The 21,617-nt window shown below is 34.5% G+C and overlaps 1 protein-coding gene across 14 annotated transcripts in view; it reads right to left on the bottom strand.

The window, feature by feature from the left end:
• The window catches only part of Cep350 (centrosomal protein 350), a 157,556-nt gene that overhangs the window by 116,948 nt on the left and 18,991 nt on the right, over positions 1-21,617 (bottom strand). For 7 of the 14 annotated variants that reach the window (XM_021722607.3, XM_078022411.1, XM_078022412.1 and 4 more), the window contains 5 exons: positions 19,352-19,437; positions 18,280-18,326; positions 14,592-14,706; positions 13,523-13,682; positions 8,931-9,550 (listed from right to left, as the gene is read on the bottom strand). In XM_021722607.3, coding sequence (XP_021578282.2) covers positions 8,931-9,550; positions 13,523-13,682; positions 14,592-14,706; positions 18,280-18,326; positions 19,352-19,424 — 1,015 coding nt within the window. In that variant the 5' untranslated portion in view covers positions 19,425-19,437. Of the gene's footprint in view, positions 1-8,930; positions 9,551-13,522; positions 13,683-14,591; positions 14,707-18,279; positions 18,327-19,351; positions 19,438-19,702; positions 19,778-21,617 lie in introns of all 14 variants that reach the window. The other 7 variants (XM_040278446.2, XM_078022410.1, XM_021722609.2 and 4 more) reach the window with 3 other exon arrangements.

The following is a 21,617-nucleotide window of genomic DNA, read 5'->3' as shown; positions in this document are numbered from 1 at the left end:
TCTGCAGTCCCACCAGTGGTGGATGAATATGCCTTTTCCCCCACATTCTCAGCAACACTTATTGTTGTTTGTATGCATAATAGCTGCCATTCTGCCATTCTTTTGATTTGCATTTCTCTAATTGCTAGTGATGATATTTTTTATATATTTGTTGATTGTATATCATCTTCTGGAAGTGTCTGTTCAGGTCCTTGACCCATTTATTGATTGGGTTGTTTTTTTGGTGCTTAGCTTTTTGAGTTCTTTATATAATCTAGAGATTAGAGCTCTATCTGATGTATGAGGGGTAAAGATTTGCTCCCAAGATGTAGGCTCTCTATTCACCTCACAGATTGTTTCTTTTGCAGAGAAGAAGCTTTTTAGTTTGAGTCTATCCCATTTATTGATTCTTGATTTTAATTCTTGTGCCAAAGGAGTCTTATTAAGGAAGTTGGGGCCTAATCCCACATAATGGAGGTTAGAACCTACTTTTTCTATTAGATGCAGGGTCTCTGGTTTTATTCCTAAGTCCTTGATCCATTTTAAGTTGAGTTTTGTGCTTGGTGAGAGAGTTTAATTTCATTTCATTGCATATGGATTTCCAGTTTTTCCAGCACCATTTGTTGAAGAGGCTATCTTTTCTCCAAGGCATTTTCTGGCACCTTTGTCTAATATAATTGTAATTTTGTGGGTTAGTCTCTGCCGACCTCTATTCTGTACCACTGGTCTACCACTCTGTTTTGGTGCCAATACCATGCTATTTTTGTTACTATTGCTCTGTAGTATAGTTTGAGGTCAAGTATAGTGATGCCACTTGCTTCATTCTTCCTAAGGATTGCTTTAGCTATTCTGGGTCTCTTATTTTTCCAGATGAATTTTACAATTTATTTTTCTATTTCTATGAGGAATGTCATCGGGATTTTGATTGGAATTGCATCAAATCTGTCTACTGCTTTTGGAAGTACTGTCATTTTGATAATATTAATTCTGCCTATCCAAGAGCAAGGTAGATCTTTCCATTTTCTAAGGTCTTAAAACTTTCTTTAGGGTTCTGTAATTTTCATTATATGGATCTTTTACCTGTTTCGTTGATTTCCAAGTATTTTATTTTTTTGAGGCTATTGTAAATGGGTGCCTGGTTGCACCCGACTAAAACACTCAGGAACTGGGCTAATTGGGCTGTTCGAAATAACCACACAAGAGACAGAAATACCTTTGTCATTGGGGGTTCTGTGACGGCTCTTCCGATCTTAAGGGTATGTAGAAAGAGAGGAGCGAGCGTGCTGACCCCTTTTATAGAGGAGAAGCCATTCAAATGAGGTAAGGGGTCAGGTCTCAGAGGGCTGAGTCTAGCTTCATGATGTCTGCTGTCAGCAGGTTGACTGATATCTAGATAGGCCACACCCAAGGGCAGATAAGGGGACACACAAAGGGTATTTCCATGGAACATTCTATCCCAAACAGGGCAAGGGGTAATATTACAAAAGAAAAGGTGAGCATAGCTCGACCTAAGGGGATTTAGAAAGGTATGCCCATACACGAAGACATAGTCGCTTGCACACTAGAAAACTGGGGCTATCAAGATCACAGCATGACCGCCAGATGCCACACCGATCAGCAGGGGAGTCAGACACGGTCATGTGCTAGTCAGCTTCCCACAAATGGGGCAGTTTTCCTCATTTCCATTTCTGAGGATTTATCACTGATACACAGAAATGCCTTTGATTTACAGGTGTTGATTTTATATCCTGCTACTTTGCTGAATTCATTTACTAGTTTAGGAGTTTTCTGGTGGAACTTTTATGGTCTTCCAGGTATAGAATCATATCAGCAAATACTGCCAATTTGAGTTCTTCTTTTCTTTTGTGTATCCCTTTAATTTCTTTTGTCTGATTGCTCTGGCCAGTGTTTCAAGAACTATGTTAAATAGAAATGATGAAAGAGGGGATCCCTGTCTTGTTCCAGTTTTTAGAGAGAATGCCTTCAATTTTTCTCCATTTAGAATGATGTTGGCCTGGGGCTTAGCATAGATAGCCTTTATGATGTTGAGATACTATGTTATCCCTAATTTTTCCAGTGTTTTGAACATACAGGGGTAGTGTATTTTGTCAAATGCTTTTTTGGTATCTACTGAGATTCTTATCTTTTAAGTCTATTGATGTGATGAATTACATTTATTGATTTCCATATGTTGAACCAACCTTGCATCCCTGGGATGGATGCACCACTTGACCGTGGTGCATGATCTTTTTGGTGTTTTTGTATTTGATTTGCCAGAATTTTATTAAGAATTTTTGCATCTATGTTCATTAGAGATATTGGTCTGAAGTTTTCTTTTTTTAATGTGTCTTTGCCTGGTTTTGGAATCAGGGTGATATTGGCCTCATAGAATAAGTTTGGAAGTGCTGCCTCTTTTTCTATTTCCTGAAATAAATTGAAGAGTATTGGTACTAGTTCTTCTTTAAAGGTCTTGTAGAACTCGGCTATGTATTCATTCAGTCCTGGGCTTTTCTTGTTTGGTAGACTTTTGATGGCATCTGCTATTTAATCACTTGAAATTGATCTGTTTAAATTGTGTATATCACTCTGATTTGCTCTTCATTTTCTAGGGGCTTGAGATGTAATGTTAAGTCATTTATTTGTTGACTTTTTCTTCTTGTAAGGAATGAACTCTGTGCAATGAATGTTCCTCTTAGAACTGCTTTCATAGAGACCCAGACTTTAGATATGCTATATCTGTATTGTCATTAACCTCTAAAATTTTCTTAATCTCTTCCTTAATGTCTTCTGCAATCCATTGTTCAGTCAGTAGTATATTATTTAGAAAGTATATTCTCTCGTTGAAGAATGAAATATTCTATATATGTCAGTTAAGTCTAAGTTATTGATTGTATCATTGAGTTTTATACTTTCTTTGTTTAGCTTTTGTTTGGAAGATCTATCTAGTGATGACAGAGGTGTGTTAAAGTTACCCAAAATCATTGTGTTGTTATCTGACACTTGAACTTGAGAAGAATTTGTTGATGAACCTAGATGATCCATTGTTTGGAGCATATATATTCATAATTGTTAAGTCTTGTTGGTGTATGGTTCCCCTGAACAGTATGTAGTATCCTTCTTTATCCTTTCTGATTGACTTTAGTTTGAAGTCTACTTTTGTAGGGCATGGCTGCTCGCTTCCTGGTCTTGGGGCCGCACATGTGGCTGGGATGGCTCCTGGCGATCAGCCAGGAGGTGGTGCTGTGGGCGGTGACAGAAAAGGCAGACCACCTCCAGGATAGGTCCAGGACTCTTCTGCCCTCATGGACAGCTCGTGCCTTCCCTTACGGACTATGGGATGGGTGTACACTCGAACTCACTCCACCCCTCTGACCTTTATCTTGATTAGCTCCTGTGCAGTATATAAGCTGGGTGAACTTCCTCAATAAAGGAGATCTTGCTTCGACTCATCTCCCTGGCACATCTGATTGTCCTCTGGGGAAGGAGGGCTAGGTGCGGGCCACCAGTCGACCTTTACCTCTCTTGGCTCGTCCTGGTCGGGGCGTGCTTTCCCCGCTTCTCCCATGGGTCAGAAGAAGACAGTGGGGGGGGGGGGGACTAGAAACCCATAATTTATTTGATATGAGGATGGAAACCCCTGCTTGCTTCTGCAGTCCATGTAAAGGGTATGATTTTTTCCAACCATTTACCTTCAGTCTGTGGATGTCTTTTTCTATGAGATGAGTCTCTTGGAGGCAGCATATTGTTGGGTCTTTTTTTTTTTTTTTTTTTAATCCAATATGCTAGCCTATGTCTTCTGATTGGTGAGCTTAGGCCATTAACATTCAGGGTTATTATTGAGACATGATTTGTATTCCCAGCCATATTTGTTTATTTTTAGTATTTAATCTGACTTGTTCTCCTGTGATTAGATTTTCCTTTAGTGTAATCCCTCCTTCTGCTGATTTTCATCATTGTTTTTCATTTCCTCTTCTTGGAATTTCTGTCTGAGGATGTTCTGTAGTGCAGGCTTTCTAGTTGTAAATTCTTTTAACTTTTGTTTATCATGGAAGGTTTTTATTTCATCATCAAATCTAAAGCTTAGTTTTGCTGGATATAAGATTCTTGGTTGGCATCCATCTTCTTTCAGAACTTGGTATTTGTTGTTTCAAGATCTCCTGGTTTTGAGGGTCTGGGTTGAAAAATCTGCTGAAATACAAATTGGTCTCCCCCGATATGTGACCTGATTCCGCTCTCTTGCGGCTTTTAAGATTCTATCCTTATTCTGTATGCTAGGCATTTTCATTATAATGTGCCTTGGTGTAGACCTATTGTAATTTTGTACATTTGGTGTCCTGAAAGCTCTTGTACTTTGTTTTCCAATTTGTTCTTCATGCTTGGAAATTTTCTGTTATTATCTTATTGAAGAGATTGTGCATTCCTTTGCTTTGAAATTCTATGCCTTCCTCTATCCCAATAACTCTTAGATTTGGTCTTTTGATGCTGTCCCATAATTCTTGGATGTTCTGTTCATGGTTTCTAACTGTCTTCACTGTGTGAACAACTTTATTTTCCAGATTGTATACTTTGTCTTCATTATCTGACATTCTTTCTTCCAAGTGATCTAGTCTGTTGCTTATACGTTCTATAGAGGTTTTTTTTTTTTAATATTTACTTTTAGTTGTAGATGAACTCAATATCTTTATTTTATTTTTATGTGGATGCTGAGGATCGAACCTGGTACCTCAAGCATGGTGGGTGAGCGCTCTACCTCTGAGCCCAGCCCTTCTATTGAGTTTTTTATTTGATATATTGTATCCTTCATTTCAAGGATTTCTGGTTTTTTTTCCAAAGTGTCTCTGTCTCTCTCTCTCTCTCTCTCTCTCTCTCTCTCTCTCTCTCTCTCTCATTAATCTTTTTCTACCTATATTTGCTCTCTTCTCTCACTATTGAAGTATCAATTTTTGCCTGTATTTGCTCATATAGGTCATTCTTTAATTCACAGATCATTTTAATTATGAAGCTTTTGAATTCCTTGTCTGACATTTCATCAACTTCGCTGTCCATGGGTTCTGTTCTTCAATTATTCAATTCTGGTTTGTTTGGGGCACTTTCCTCCCTTGTTATGTGTCTTCCTTTCTTGTAGTGTGGATCTGAGATATTACAGTTTGTTCCCTATATTCTTGTAGTACCCATGCAGACTGTCTGTACCTCACCTTAATGTTGGGTTTCTAGACCCTGTTGGTGTACATCAATGAATGCTACTGCATCCAGGATCTGGTACCTGCACAAGCCGGTGCGGGTGGATCTGGGCTGAAAGGCTTGACCTCCTGTAGTAGTCTGCTGATTGAAGGGGCAGTCCTGTGCCAGAGGCTAGGCTATGGCAAGTGTCTGCCCCACAAGGAGAGGGGTGGACTGGGCCTACTGAGAGCCTGGGTCCCACCCGAGCTGGTGTGGGTGGTCTGGCCATATCCTTTTTTTTTCTAATATTTTTTTACTTGTCAATGGAGCTTTATTTTAATTATATATCAATTGCTGAGAATCGATACCAGTTCCTCACACATGCTAGACAATCACTTTACCACTGAGCCACAACCCCAGCCCAGAACCATATTCTATAATGATTTCTTAAATGTCTGTTACATTTCATAAAGTAACTTGCCTAGAGGTTGTATTCAAAAAACACTTTCATATGAAAACTTAGCATGTCAAGCATTCAGTAAAAGGAATTTAGAAAAAAACAGCAACAACTTAAAAAATGTTACATTCAAGATTTTCACTTTTGTTCTTTAGGACTTTAAGATCAATCATTAAATAAAACAAATTCAAATCAGTTATTTTAACTCTGTCTTAGTGGAATAAGTGGTATTTCAGAATTCTGACTAGTAGAATGAATAAACATTAAATATATAATCTATATTTAATGTCAGACCTAACAATGCAAAGATTTGGGATAAGCACTATTTCAGAACTAACAAGAACATTTTGACCCATCATTTGCTATTTTTTCTGTCAACAGTGTAAATGTGGTATACAAATGCTTAAAAGAATATGGAAGAATGTTTTTTAAATATTTATTATTATTATTATTTTTTAGTTGTAGTTGGACACAATATCTTTGCTTTATTTATTTATTTTTAGGTGGTACTGAGGATCTAACCCAGGGCCCTGCACATGCTAGGCTAGAGCTCTACCACTAGAAGAATATTATTAATAATACATTATGGGCTGGGGTTGTGGCTCAGTGGTAGAGTGCTTGCCTAGCACACATGAGGCATTGAATTCAATCCATAGCACCACATAAAAAATAAAGGTTATTTTACCCACCTATAAATAAAACCAAATATTAAAATAATAATAAAACATTAGGGACCAATCAGGGACAACAGAACAATTCTTCAGTATTCTAAAGTGAATTTGGTCACAAGTTTCACAGATTAGCGAGAATGAAATGTGAATTATCCATTATTAACTCACAATGAGTATCACTATCAAAATATAGTAAGCAACACAAAATAAAACTGATAACCACTAAAATTCCACATACTAACACTTGCTCCAGAGAAAAAGTTACTAACACTTTAGAACTACAAAAAAAAAAAAAAAAAAAACCTACAAAACTTGTCAGAGAAAACAAGACTTGGTTAAAAAAAAAAATACAAACAACATAAAATTGACTATAGCAAAAGCTGTCACAGGGGGCTGGGGATGTGGCTCAAGCGGTAGCGCGCTCGCCTGGCATGCGTGCGGCCCGGGTTCGATTCTCAGCACCACATACCAACAAAGATGTTGTGTCCGCCAAGAACTAAAAAATAAATATTAAAAAAAATTCTCTCTCTCTCTCTCTCCTCTCTCACTCTCTCTTTAAAAAAAAAAAAAAATTAAAAAAAAAAAAAAGCTGTCACAGGAGGTAAAAGACAAAATAGAATCCTAACAATATTTTGACTTGCCTACATTTATCTACAAAAATTGAACTTGAAAAAAATACCATAAGAGAATAGCTATGATGGTAGAAGTTTTAATGATAAAGTCTAACATGAACTACACTGATTAAGAAATCAATTTATTGGGCTGAGGCTGTGGCTCAGCGGTAGTGCGCTTTTCGGGAATGCTTGAGGCACTGGGTTCGAACCTCAGCATCACATATAAATAAATAAATGTACATTGACAACTAAAAAAAATCAATTATTCATTAAAAACTTCTCATGAATAAAAATAATTTAAGGAACAAAAACATAAAAAAAAACACAAAATTCCTTCAAACTACCATATATAAGAATTTTAGTTGACTAAAAAAGAAATTAGCTCTGAAAAGCACTTTCTCAATGAAAATATGTCAATTTTGGCATATATCTAACTTAAATATTTTTCTTAAATATGGAAGATAAGGCCTTTACAACAAAACTCAAAGGTTAAAATAGCAACAGGGGTGCTGGAGCTGTGGCTCAGTGGTTGAGTGCTCACCTAGCATGCATGAGGCACTGGGTTCAATCCTAAGCACCACATAAATATAAAATAAAGATATTGTGTCCACCTAAAACTAAGAAATAAATATTTTTTAAAAATAGCCAGAGGATCTGCAATTAAAAACTGAAAGTTTTCAGAAGTTTTAAAAGCCAGGAATTAAGTAGAGGTTTGTGCAATGGGGTAGGTTTAAATACCCTTAAAAGCAAAAGCTCATCAGTTATATGAACATACTTATATTTCAGGGATATGGATACAAAGAATACAAAATGAATAAGTTATATGACATGAATAAGTCTAAAGATCTAAAGTAGCAGCATGAAAACTACAGTTAATCATACTGTATTCTATAATGAAAATCTGCTAAAAGAGTAGATTTTAGGTGCTCTTACAACACACACACACACATAAAAGGAACTGTAAGGTGATGGATATGTTAATTTCATTGTGTGCATGTATAGCAAAGGTTCTTACTGTAGACCTTATATAAAAAATACCTCAATAAATTTAGCAAAAGGATCAACTTGTACCCAAATATACACTGGAAATTGGCTAATTTTCTTTAAATATTACTTTTGAAACAATTCCTAATAAATTCAAAAATAATTTAACTTGAGATAAGGGACAAGAAACACTGAGTTCCTTGAATAAAAGCAATAAGAGCAACATTCTTTCAATTTTTGGAGAGTGGTACTCGTCCTATTTAGGTTTTTTCACAATTTATTAAACATTCATATAAGTCTCAATCAATAAGAATCCTGTGAAGGATCTGAGAATCCACTTTTTTATATATAATTTTTTATACCTTTGATTTATTTATTTTTATGTGATGCTGAGGATCGAACCCAGCACCTTGCACTTGCTAGGTGAGCAGTCTACCGCTGAGACACAACCCCAACCGAGGAGTTCACATTTTTAACATGTACCTTAACATAATTTTTTATTCAGTTATTATGGTTTCAAATATAAAGTATCCCCTAAAGGTTCCAGTGTTAATGTAGGAGGTAAAATGATTACACTAAGAGAGATGTGCCCTAAATCAGTGGATTAGGGTTGGAATAATCCACTTTATGGATTAATAATTTGAAAGGACTAAGTGGTAACTGTAGAGGTGGGTATGGCTGGAGGAGGTGGGTCATTCGGGAGTGTGCCCTTGGGAATTTTATCTTCTCCCTAGCTCCTCCTTCTTTCTCTCTGCTTCCTGGTTGCCATGAGCTAAGTAGCATTCCTCCACCACCCATTTCTGCCATCATGTTGACTCACCTTAGGCTCAGAGCAATGGATTTGGGAATAAGCCTCTGAAACTCTGAGCCAAAATAAATTTTTCTGCAGGTAAGTTGCTCTTGTCAGATATTTTGGTCACAGGAAAGCAAAACTGATTAACACAACAGGTAATCTGAGGTTCACACCCTATTCTTAAAATAATCATCTCTACTCAAATACATCCTAGGGAAAACAGGGAACAGAGGGCAGGAAGAGAGACAAGGATATGAAGACTGATTACAAACCTTTATATGTCGGAGCAGGGGGTGCTGTTGCCACTTTCCTGACTTTTGCTGTCACTGAGCTATCAACATTAACAACCATTACTGGATGATCAATAGGACCCAGGTTCTGGCCCCGGCCACTTATTTCTTCTGAGTGTTCCCATTGTTTCCTAATCCGTTCCTTGAGTTTTTCCAGTTTAATATCATGTTGTCGCCGCTTTAAAATATCTAACCTTTGGGAACTAGAAGTGCTAGCAGAGGATGGAGAAGAGTCAGTTAGCCGTAACATTTTTGGATCAACATCATGGCCCATGTTATTCACAGAAAGCTTTGAACTGTTCTCATTTCCTTTTGCTCTATTAGGCATTTCTTCTTCAATCCTCATAGGAGTTCCCATCTTAATCAAACATTCTGAATTATGCAATGTATCAACTGCTGGTCGATCATTTAAAAACCTTACAACTGTATCACTGATGACAGATGATTGGGAGCTCTCAAAGTCACAGCAATGTATATTCCGTTCTTGATTGTGTACCATCCGGTTCCCACTCTCAGCCTTTTCTTCATTAACATCCACACAATATACATGCTTTGACTCCAGATGGCTGGGACTTAAGTTGGAAGATGCACCAAGGATTTCCCTATAATAATAACAAAAAAGCTTTGTGACTTTAGTAAACAAAAAAATAAAATACTGCAGACTTGAAAATTGATAAGTAGATTTTTAAAGGCTTTTGCCACAAAAAATCAATAAGTATATGAGGTATTAACATATGTTAAAAAGCTTGATTTAGCAACTCTAAATGTGTACAATGTGTATATATATATATGTATATATATATATATAAAAACAACAGGTTGTATGCCATAGGTATAAAAGATTTTTGCTGGTCATTTTTAAAAACCTTTTTTTAAAACTTTAGTAAGTGTTCAAAAACTAGTCAAACTGAAAGAAGAACTCTAAGCTAACACTAGCGGTCAATAAAAAATTAAAGTAAAAAGTTTTGAAATTAAAAGTTAAAAACAGTAAAATAAACATTACTAATACTACGACTCAGTGTCCTTGCCCCTTATCTCAAATTAAATGACAAATAATGTGCAGATTTTACAACAAAAAATATATAAAATGTGTGTGGAGAGATTTCCTTAAGAATTCCAAGAAAACAAGATTCAATCTAACTTTGGGTATTCATTTGTTATCTGTTATCAATATATATGATTTATTCCTCTGACATCTTAAATATTAGGAACAAAAATTCTCAAAACTAGTATTTCATATTTGTAATTTCTAAATAATGTACCAAATTAGCACATTGGTTGGGAGCAGAAATAAAGCTATAATTTCCTCCAAGTATAGGTGTCTAGTAAAGTTAAACCTCTTACCATAGAGCACTTTTTAGCAGCTTTAAACTATATAAAGCGTATCTAAAAACTCAAGAGTAATCAGGGAAGTCTAGGCAGAGCCAAAGTACACAGCACATTCAGCAAATCTTCCTTCAGAGACTTTTATTTTACACATCATTGTAATAAGCTTTGTTTTAGGAAAGCAGAATATCAGAGCTGGGGTTGTGGCTCAGCAGTAGAGCGCTCGCCTTGCACGTGCAAGGCCCTGAGTTCGATCCTCTGCACCACATAATAATAAATAAATAAAGGTATTGTATCCAACTACAACTGAAAGATAAATATTTTTTAAAAATTTTTTTAAAAAGAAAGCAGAAAGAAACATGGTTAATGAAGACAAACAGGACTCAGTACATGAATCATGAAAAAATACCAAACAAACATAAAATAGAATAACAGTAGTCTGGATCCTCAATGTCTAAAAAAGTAACCATTAGCCTCATGGTAACTGAATAAATAATATATGGCGAGTCCAAATTGAGAGGTATTGAAATGTAAAGTACATAGTGGATTAAAAAGACTTGGAAATATAAAACATCTTATTTTTGCATTTAACTACACTGTGGCTTACATTAATATTGGTATTATATAGCCTAATCCATACCATTTCATGTGAAGGCTTGAAATTCTAAATATAAAAATTCTTACAGCCATGACTATATTACAACATAATATGGTAATTATGTCTATTGTGAATGTACGAACATGTACATTTTTCGTAAGGAGATAGTCTACATTTTTCATCAGATTCTCAATGGGACCCACCACCCAAAAATAGGACCTATTTGGAGTGGTTGATTATTGAACAAAATGGGGTTGAGAAATGAGTCCTATAGCTGCCATCAGAGACCAAAACTAACTACAATTATCACTATCTTGACCAGAATGTAACAATTTATAACTAAAATTACTTAGTTTTAAAATTAGCAGTTAGGAAATAAAATAAAGAATAAAATGATAGATAACATCTCTGAATCTGAAAAAGAGAAAGAAAATTGACACACAAAAAAGTAATTTCACAGTCTTTCAATCACTCATTAAATATTTACTATGTATAAGGGTGCTCATTATACAATTCTTTCAACTTTCCTATAAATTCGAAATTTTTCATAATAAAATGTTAGGAAAAAAATACTTATTGGATATTTAGCACATGCCAGGCATTAATCTAATGCTTTGAGAATAAGATTTATGACCTTAAAGACTGCTGTAGCACTAGACATAGTGGAGCATGCCTGAAATCTCAGTAACTTGGGAGGCTAAGGCAGGAGGATCACAAGTTGGAGGCCAGCCTGGAACTTTATTTTGAAACAACCATGTTTCAAAATAAAAAGGACTGAGGATGAAGCTCTGTAGTAAAATGCCCCTGGGTTCAATCCCTAGTACCAAAAACAAACTAGGCAAGTATGAAATAAAAATGCCATGTAAAGTGAAAATGCTGTAACAGAGTAGTTACCTAGTATTATTGGGGCACAGATTAACTTGGCAGGGAAAATGGAGTGGAGAAGGAACAGATCTGGCCATGTATCATATAGAAGGTAATGAGTTTTAGGAGATAAGTGGAGTCTGCCAAGATGGAGAAGACAGTCTACTTACAGCTATAGTCTGGTATTTTTTTCTTAAAAGATACATAGTTTATACAATTTTAAATACCAAGTATTATTCTTTGCAAGAAGAATATTAGAATATTGTCAATAACTCAGACTCAATATCAGTAGTGACTATATTTCTAAGCAAGTTGCTTAATAACTATATGTTAAAAAAATGTGTATGGTAGAGATTCTTAACTTTGATTATTCTTCAAATTATTCCTTTTTCTAAACCATGAACTATTTACTCATATTAAGTACCTGGCCTTCTCTTTATTTTTATACTATTCTTTATTGCTTCAATACCAGTAATAACTCTCAACTCTGCACCTTTAGCCCTGACTACTCCACATACTTTCTTATCCATATTTTCAAATGCCTACTGAATACCCTCACCAAGGTAATTCACAATTGCATCAAATGTAATGTATTAAAAATTGAACTCATTATCTACTTCTTCTCCCAAGTCATTAAATTTTAAGAACCATCAAGAAACTTCTTGATTTATTGACATTATAAAACACAAAAATGCTTATAAATGAAACAAAGAAATATATGGTCCAGTGTTGTTTGTTACTTATTATTTACCATACTAGAGCACATATGCATTTAAATTATTAGTATTCCTCAAATAAATACAAAATTCTATAATTTTAACAGTTAAATATTCTAAACTATGTTTAAAAAATTAATTCATTCATCTTGAACATCTAAGTTGTAGAAAGGAGTCACAACAAAATAAAACAATAACCAACTTATGTTCTCAGTAAGAAAAAAAATTTAATTACTACTACTACCAGAAAAAAAGAAAACTTAAGTTATATACAATGCTTAGCATATGTGAATCCAAGGATTTTATTCCCTGTATCACACTAAAAAAAAGTAAATAAATAAATAAGAAAACTAAACTACCCACAAAGTCCATTATGTAGAATACTTAATCTGAGATATTAAAAAAAGGGAGGGACAAACTTCCAGAAACTGAATCATTTATTTCTAAGAGATGAATTTATTACACTAATGGGGCAAGTATTACTATTTTCTGACCCCCAGAAAGATACATGGGCTGAGGTTGTGGCTCAGAGGTAGAGCACTCGCCTACCAAGCGTGAGGCACTGGGTTTGATCCTCAGCACCACATAAAAATAAAATAAAGATATTGTGTCCGCCTATAACTAAAAACTAATTTTTTTTTTTTTTTAAAGAAGATACAGTGCTGGAGATGTGGTTCAGTGGCAGAGCAAGTGCCTAGCATGAAAGAAGCCCTGCGTTCAATCCCCAGACCCACAAAAGAAAAAAAGGACATAGTAGTATTCCATAACGTGAAAGACTTTTGTCCTTTTTATGGTGAAAAATAAAGTCAATAATACTATGGGCTGGGGTTGTGGCTCAGTGGTAGAGTATCTGCCTAGCATGTGTGAGGCACTGGGTTCTATTCTCAGCACCGCATATAAATAAATATAGGTCTATTGACAACTAAAAAAATATTTTAAATAACAATAATAAAGTATTATAATACTACTTCATGGAGTATTAAGAAAAACTGACAAAATCAACTATCCTATTATAAACATTATGGGTTAACTCTAGTTTGCTTTCTTTTTTTTTTTTCCCCAATGCTCACCTGTAAGAAACCAAAGGTTCACGAAATTCCACACGATTATTTTTCTTCACATTACTCTCTAGGGTGGTAGCTCTGAGAGGACTACGAGATTTCTCTTTTCGTGATTTAGCAGACTTGGAAGTAGGAACAATGGCCCAAGAATCATCCAGGTATCTACCGTCTGAAGGAAAAGGAAATCTGTGAGAACATATGACATAAAATAGGACTGCCTATGACTTGGACTACTATATAAAAAAAAATAAATAACTTAGGTATGTGTTATTTCTAACATCTTGGGCTGGGGATATAGCTCAGATGGTAGAGTGCTTGCTTCACCCTGCGTTCAATCCCCAGCACCACCAAAAAAAAAAAAAAAAAAGGATCTAACATCTCTGATTGGATATTACATAAGGATGTGGAAAACATTTGGGTTAAAATAGTACAGTAACTCAATTTATAAAGACTATTCTGAGCAGACGATGCAAAATAAAAATCTACAGAACTCCTTTCTACGAATGGCTCTCACTCACTTAAAAAGTATTAGATAAAACCCAATAAACTCACAGGTTTTAAAAAAAACAGGTTAAGTAGAGAGTACCAACTTGCCCACCAATTAAGAAACCACAGAATTAAGTATGTGAAAGGTAAACAAAGAAAACATTTCCATTGTGTCAATTTGTGATAGTATAAAAGATATTTCACTTATAATTTTAAAGCCCAATAAAAAAATACATCTTATTAAGTCAAATTTCACTTTCAAAGTAATATATATGAAAAATTTTTAAAAAGATATGTTAATAACCTCAAAAACTCAGAATGGTATGATTGTGACTATAAACTAAAAACTCACTATCAAAGGTGATACAATGATGCTAACGTCCCTTATCAATAGATGATGAAAACATCTCCCTTCACCGAAAAATGGGGCTGCTTCAAAACTATTGAGTACCAAAGAAAAACATTAAATGCTAATGAGTTACAGTCTCTGACAAAAAAGAAAAAGAAAAAACAATCCAGAAAATATTAAACTAAAACAAAACAAAAATTTACATTTTATATATTTATGTCTTTGGAAATAACTCATACATACCTTTTCTACTAATTTTTCTGGTAGCACTTGCAGAAGATTTCTTGGCATCCATGACAGAATCAAACACAGCTGTACTTGAAGGGGCTACTTCTAATTTGTTTTCAATATGTCTCAGCTAAAGTTTAAATACAATCACAACATATTAAATTAATTTTATAAATAATACAGCTACCCTCAATTTACAGGGTTATTTAAAACTTTATTGCCTAATATCTTTCACCAAATTAGAAAAAACATAGGATGCTTTCATTTAATATTAGCTTTTTTATTACTTATTACTTCTATAATTACACTTCGGGTGTAATACACCCCAAATCTGAACAAGAATATAAAAAAAATTGTTAAAACCATCAAAGAGGTTTTTTTTAATATTTTAGTTGTAAATGAACATAATAGCTTTATTTATTTATTTTTATGTGATGCTGAGGATAGAACCCAGCGCCTCACATATGCTAGGCAAGCACTCTGCCACCGAGCCACAACCCAGCCCTCAAAGAGTTTCTATTCATAATGTTGAACAATTCTTTAATTATTTTTTAAAATTTTTATTTATTTTTTTGTGGCACTAAAGATTACCCTGAGCTACATCTCACACTTTGTTTTTAAACTATTTTTAATACCTTTATTTATTTTTATGTGGTGCTGAGGATCAAACCCAGCACCTCGCCTGTGCTAAGCAAGTGCTCTACCGCTGAGCCCCCCAGCCCCTTATTTTTTTAATTTGAGACAGAATCTTACTAAATTGCCCAGCCTGGACTTGAACGTAAGATCCTTCTGCCTCAGCTTCCTGAACAGCTAGAATAATAGATATACACCACCATGCCCAGTGTAACTATTTTTTTAAAGCAGTAAATAATCTGATATTATATGTGGCATATCCTTATGAAATGTATGTTGTATATTTTACATGCAAAAGTGAGGAAAGAATGTTTAAAAGGACTACAAATAGGACTATTAAAAGAGCTACTAAAGCTAAAAAATGCTTAGGAGAAAACGTAAGGAAAAAGCTTCAGGACATTGGATTTGGAAATGATTTCTTGGATATGATACCAAAAGCACAGGCAACAACAAAAGAAAAACAAATGACTTGGTCTTCATCAAGATTAAAATCAGTCTGAGGCTGTGGCTCAGTGATAGAGCACTTGCCTAGCATGTGTAAGGCACCAGGTTCAATTCTCAGCATTACATATAAATAAGCAAATAAAATAAACATCCATCAACAACTCAAAACAATATTTTTTAAAAAGATTAAAATCAATAGCGAATCAACAAATAATAGGATAACAGAGCAAAAAATCCATAGAATGGGAGAAAATATATGCAAATCATATCTCATAAGGTATTGATATCCAGAATACACAATAAAAAAGATGAACAGTCCAATTTTAAAATGAGCAAAACAAATTCAGAAAGTCAAGGGTTATATGTTGTCTCTCTTATGTAGAAGCTAGAGAGAAAAAAGAGAGGAAAAGGTGATGGTAGGGATATCATGAAAATAAGGAGATTAGTGGAATAGAGAAAGGGGACCAAAGAAGAAAGGAGGAGAGAGAAAGGAGTTACTAGGGAACAAAATTAACCAAAGGATTATTATTATGTTGTACATATATATAAATATGTAACAATGAACTCTACTATTATGTATAATCCACCAAATGCAAATTAAAAATGATTTTGAGGGTCGGAAGCTCTAGCTCAGTGGTAGAGCACTTTCCTAGCATGTGTGAGGCACTGGATTCAATCCTTAGCACAGTATAAAAATAAATAAAATAAAGGCATTCTATCTATCTACAACTACAAAATAACATTTTTTTTAAATGATACTGAAATTGTTAAAAAAAAAAGAGCTACAACTTTTTACAGTTGTATGTCTACAAAATAAGTTTCATAATAAAGACAAAGTTCACAGGATAGACTTCAGATTTTGAGTATACTTTGTAAGGTAAGTCAACTTTTGGTATAATGCCAATGTTCTCAGTGAGCATATTCTCCTGTCTGGTAGAATATTTCATGCTTATAGGAGATTATATGAAAACAGAAAAAGTTAAAATCATTGAAATTCTATCACACAGAAATAAATACTTTATATAATCTTTCCATTTATCCTCTTGCACATTTTTGTATGTACTAAAAAAACTGAAATAATCATTTACATAGTAATATTTCTAAGATTCGGAGAACAGTGTAATGCATGCCTATGATCCCATTCACTTGTAAAACTGAGACAGGAGGATCACAAGTTTGAGGCCAGCCTAGACAATGTAGGGAAACCCTTTCTACAAATAAAAAGGGCAGGGGATATTGTTCAGTGAGTGGTAAAGTGTTCTTGAGTTCAATTCACAGTAGCAAAAAATAAAAAAATTCTGTATTTCTTAACCCTAATATTTCTATATCAGGGTTTTCTTATTTATGACTCCCTTATACTTCCTTAAAAATTGTTTAAAAAATACCTAATACTTTTGAAAAAGAACTTTCAGCAGTATAGTTTTGAATTAGCTTAGCTCTAAATTAAACTGATGGATTAAAAACTACTCCCATATTATAAATACATAAAGCTCATGTAAAAAGATAGAATTTTTGCCAAATCCAACCCTGCATTGGGACCTTTTCCAGATTCATTTTCATAATCTGGAATCTTTTCCAGATTTCATTTCCATTTCAAAAACAGTTCTTAAGATCATAGGACAGAAAACACCACAAAACTACTCAAACAGTAAAAAACAGGTGATTCAAATTTAGGTGGTACATAAAAAAAACAGAAAAGGGCTATGAAAAGACTATTAAAAGGGGCTGGGGTTGTAGCTCAGTGGTAGAGCACTTGCCTAGCATGCGTGAGGCACTGGGTTCAATCCTCAGCACCACATAAAGTAAAATAAAGATATTATGTCCACCTATAACTAAAAAAAAATTTTTTTAAAAAGACTATTAGAGGGTCTAGGATTGTAGCTCAGTGGTAGAGTGCTTGCATAGCATGGGTGAGGCATTGTTCGATTATCAGCACTCCATATAAATAAATAAAGTAAAGGTCCATTGGCAACTAGAAGAAAAAAAAATTAAAAAAAAAAAAAAGACTATAACAAGACTATTTCCCCAGAAAGCAAGTGAAAGAGTAGTGTTTCTCTTTGAAGTCTGGAACTAAGTATTGCTTGCATATTTAAATTCCTAAAACCCAGACAAGATTGAGAACACAAATGGGAACAGATTGTCCACAATCGTTTTTCTTTAACAGTATAGAGAAAACAGCCTATTTCTTTCTCTCCCTCTTCCGCCCACCCCTCCCTCTCTTTTACACACACACACACACACACACACACACACAGTAACTCACAATTCATTCATGGAAATGCTGGTTCCTTACACTTCCTCCTGACAATGAGCCTTCTACATAGACATAGCCTTACCACCTTCTCAAATTCACTGTTTAAATCTTCATTTCAACATGTCAAATGAACAACTTGATAAACGGGGAGTAAATAGCATAAGTTTATTTTATATGCCAAGGGCTAGTGTTCCTGATATTTAGTGTCTTATTTATTTTTCTACTATTTAATATGTTCATTTTGTAATATATATAACTTCTTACCATAACTTTCCTTTCAAAAAAATGCTACAAAAAACATTTTAATCTATCCAATCACAACAAAAAATTAATTTCAAAACAAATTAAAAAGTGGAAGCTAACACTACTTACAGCAGCCTTGGTCTGAGAAAGTGCATCCCACGGTGTGGTTATGTCTACTGGGAAAAAGTAATATTTACTCAATCAGAAGCTCTGAAGTGGTCCGAAACATTAATTTTAAAAAGCTCCAAAATAACACTCAAAAGTTTGAGAACCACTTTGTTAGGCAAAACTATTCCTCAACAAGTACTTTTTTATAGTGAACCAAAATATGCTTTTTCTCCTTACCTAGCATATTTGTAAATGTTAAGCTTTTCCAACATGTAATTTAGAGTTAAATAGACACTGATCATTAGTCCTTAGGACAGCTAGACTGATATTCCACCTATAACTAGAGCAGACATCTCCAAAAATAAACAGTATCCTCAATTTACCCCAATGAGTTAAACAAATAGAAAATTTTGTATTGTTTTATATTTCATATTACAATGTAAAAAAAAATTAGAAAACTACTCCAACTTCAAGCTACCAATAGAAGTAAAATCTATTTAGTCTTTCAGATAAAAGCCTTCAAAGTTTAAGGCCACATATTTTCCACAAGTCATCCTTTCCCAGCATACACATTTTCACTTCCTCTAAATACTTCCCATATAACTTGATTTCCAGGTCCCTCATAATCCCAATAATATTCCTCCAGATGTATTCCAGTTGATTTCCCTTAAATATCACGCCTTAAAGTTACCTCTAATGCATGATTTAAAAGGAGTTCAATTTGGAGAATATTTCTTTTGTTATTATCAGCGCACTGTAATTGTACTAGGAACTGCATTATATCATTTATTGACATTAAATGTCAGAATTTTTAAAAAATTGTATAAAACTAATTTTACATACACAGTTTCAATTCAAAAAAAAAAAAAGATTTTTTTCTTTACAAAACAGTTCATCACAGAATTCCATTTAAGGTGAGGTTCCTTTATATTCAAATCAAAAGTAAATTTTAAAATTATCCACTTCTTATAAACCAAGAATGTATATAATTTTCATTTCTTGATTAGATCAGGATTTAATATATATATATATATATATATATATATATGACCTAAACAAGGGATGGAGTTCAGTTTGAAAAAAAAAAAAATACCTTGAACAGTATCCTTGCTTTGAGAGTTCCTTGGATTTAGTAAAGGCACCTCTTTTGATTTGCTGCTCCTCATCCTGCCAATTTACCTGCAATCACATCAGCATTATTTACTGAACATCAATATTATAGTAACATTAATAAAGGAAGTGACCTAACTTATCCTGCCCTTCATATGAAAGTCAGAGAAGGATTCTATCATCTCTAAAATGTATCTTTATATCCTCCTTAAGAATGTCTCAAAATAAAAAAGTTTATCATAATTCAATAACTTTATTTTTCTTTAGAAAAATAAATAACTAAAAATTATATTGTGGGGGAACTGGGATTGTGGCTCAGCGGTAGAGGGCTCACCTAGCACGGGTGGGACCCGGGTTCAATCCTCAGCACCACATAAAAATAAAGGCATTGTGTTGTGTCCATCTACACCTAAAAAATAAATGTTAAAAAAAAAAAGTTAAAAAAAAATTATACTGTGGGGGGCGGGAATTTAGCTCAGTGGTAGAGCACTTGCCAGGCATGTGTGAGGCACTGGATTCAATCCTCAGAACCACATAAAAACAAATAAATAAAATAAAGGCCCATCAATAACTACAACTAAAAAAATGTTTTTAAAAAAATTATACTGTGGGGGGGGGGCTGTGGATGTCACTCAGTAGTAGACGCTCACCTAGCACATGCGGGTCCCTGGGTTCAATCCTCAGCACCACATAAAAATAAATGAACAGAATAAAGGTATTGTGTCCAACTACAACTAAAAATAAATAAATAAATATTTTAAAAATAATTATACTGTGAAGGCTGGGGATTTACTCAGCGGCAGAACACTTGCCTAACACATGCAAGGCCCTAGGTTGAAGCTACAGTCTCCCCAAAATAATTATTTAATTATAATGTAATCACTTCACACCTATTAGAATGGATAACTATAAAAAAAAAGAAAGAAAGAAAAAATATAAGCCAGGAGTGGTGGTAATGCACCTCTGTAATCTCAACTATTCAGGAGGCTAAGGCAGAACTGTATACTCGAAGCCAACCTGTGCAATTAAGCTAGACCCTGGATTAAAATAAAAACTAAAAAGGACTAGGAATATGGATCACTGGTACAGCACACCTGGGTTCAGTACCTCGTAAGGAAAAAAAAAAAGTTGTTCAAGACAAGGAAAAATTGGAGCCCTTGTATACTGTTAGCAGGAATATATATGGAAAATGGTATGGCTGTTTCTTAAAATTAAAAATAGAATTGCCATGGGTTGGGATTGTAGCTCAGCAGTAGAGCGCTAGCCCTGGGTTTGCTCCTCAGCACAACATAAAAATAAATAAATAAAATAAAGGTATTGTGTCCAACTACAATTAAAAAAATAAATATTAAAAAATAAATAAATAAAACAGAATTGCCAAGCTGGAGTTATAGCTCAGTGACAGAGCACTTGCCTAGCATGTGTGAGGCACTGGGTTTGATCCTTAGCACCACATAAAAATAAACAAATAAAATAAAGGTGTTTAAAAAAAATAAAACTGCCATAAAACCCAGCAATTCCACTGGTGGGGATATACCCAAAAGAATTCAAAGTACAGTCTTGAAGAGTATTTGTATGTTAATGTTCATAGCAGCATTATTCATAAAATAGCCAACAGAAGAGTCCAAGTGTCCATTCAAAAGGTAAGCAGATAAGCAAAGTGTTGTATACACATAATGGAATGTTATTCAGCCATAATAGGAAGGAAATTATAACCTATGCTACAACATGGATAAACACTGAGGCCATTATGTTAACTCCAATAAGGTAGTCACAAAAATGTAAACACTATGATTCTAACTTATATAAGGTACAGAGAGAAAATACAATGGTGGTTACCACCAGGGGCTGGAGCAAGAGAGGAGTAAGGAGCTACTGCTCAATGAATATATAATTTCAGTTTTGCAAAATTAAGAGTTCTAGAGATACATGGCAGTGATGGCTGTACATATGAATTTACTTAATTTTAATGAACTTACTTAAAAATTATTAAAACGGGCTAAGAATGGAGCTCAGTGGTAGAGCAGTTGCCTATCATGCATGAGGCCCTGGATCTGAGGGCCCCCCCCCCCCCCGCCCCATACACACACACACACTAAAAAGTTAAGAAGCCTGATACAGACTCACACCTGTAATCCCAGCTGCTGGTTAGGACAAGGCAGGGCCATCACCTGAGCCTAGGAGTTTAAGGACAGCCTGGGCAACATAATGAGACACCCTCCCCAAATAAAAAAGATCATGATACATTT

This window comes from Ictidomys tridecemlineatus, chromosome 10 (genome assembly GCF_052094955.1).
Source record: "Ictidomys tridecemlineatus isolate mIctTri1 chromosome 10, mIctTri1.hap1, whole genome shotgun sequence".
Taxonomy (NCBI): domain Eukaryota; kingdom Metazoa; phylum Chordata; class Mammalia; order Rodentia; family Sciuridae; genus Ictidomys; species Ictidomys tridecemlineatus.
This window is presented reverse-complemented; position numbering and strand designations above follow the sequence as displayed.